The following is a 992-nucleotide window of genomic DNA, read 5'->3' as shown; positions in this document are numbered from 1 at the left end:
GCCAGCGGCTTGTGGGACGGTCTCAAGGACAACTGAATCAGTATATATAGCAGCCTGCAATACTCACGGGCACAGTAGTAAGGCGCCTGCACTGATCCTCGAAAGGTGGGTACAACACAAGTTGGAAGACATATTTATGTGGAAAATCTGAGGTTTTATCTTTATGGTGCACTTGGTTGTGAGTAGGTGGTTCCTTTTTTAATATTTGCAGGCTCAGCATAATGCGAATACTCAAATATCATTTCAGATGAAGAGACTTTTGTTGCTGGTCGCGATTTTCGCCCTCGTGGTTGCTGATGACGACAATGACGCAACTGATGGAGTCGAAGGTCGTTCCAGAAGCAAAGCTCAGTCGGGCAAGAAGGAATCCAGATTCTTTGGAGGATTAGGAGGTTTTGATCCCGTTGGAGGATTGGGAGGAGGGTTTGGATTGGGTGGCGGTCTTGGAGGACTGGGTGGAGGATTTGGAGTTGACCCAACACTTGCAGGAGGATTTGGATTCAATCCAGCTCTTTCAGGTGGATTTGGAGTAAACCCTGGCTTCGGAGGAGTAAATCCTGCATTTACTCCAGTGGCTCCTCCCTCCACATGCCGCTACTGGTGCAGGACACCCGAGGGTCAGGCCTACTGCTGTGAGAACATCAACCAGCCACAGAGTGCTGCTGGTGTAGTCAAACCGGGATTCTGTCCCCCCGTCCGTCCAGTGTGCCCTCTCAGGAGCTTCCAGCCACCTTTCACTTGCTCTAACGACGGCGCTTGCGGAGGCATCGACAAGTGCTGCTTCGACAGATGTCTCGGCGAGCACGTGTGCAAGGCTCCTCTGGGCATTGGGCGATAGGTATCCTGTGGTAATTGCAGGCGTTTGATGAAATTCATCAGTACCTTTGCGAGGTAGGATGATTTCATTGCCTTTTCTCATATGTAAAATATGTAAATATATACAATAAACACCAAAGTAAAAAGAATGGTCTATCACTGCCTTACCATTTATA

The 992-nt window shown here is 48.8% G+C and overlaps 1 protein-coding gene across 1 annotated transcript; it reads left to right on the top strand.

Moving 5' to 3' along the window:
• Positions 1 to 247: 247 nt before the first annotated feature.
• LOC119587482 (glycine-rich cell wall structural protein 1-like) lies at positions 248 to 839 on the top strand. Its single transcript, XM_037936210.1, has one exon. It carries the CDS (start codon positions 248 to 250, stop codon positions 836 to 838), a length of 591 nt encoding a protein of 196 aa, XP_037792138.1. The 3' UTR covers position 839.
• Positions 840 to 992: the final 153 nt, after the last annotated feature.

The sequence above is a fragment of the Penaeus monodon genome, chromosome 22 (assembly GCF_015228065.2).
Source record: "Penaeus monodon isolate SGIC_2016 chromosome 22, NSTDA_Pmon_1, whole genome shotgun sequence".
In the NCBI taxonomy this organism is placed as follows: Eukaryota; Metazoa; Arthropoda; class Malacostraca; order Decapoda; family Penaeidae; genus Penaeus; species Penaeus monodon.
Note: the sequence above shows the minus strand (reverse complement) of the source record. Positions and strands in the feature narration are given on the sequence as shown.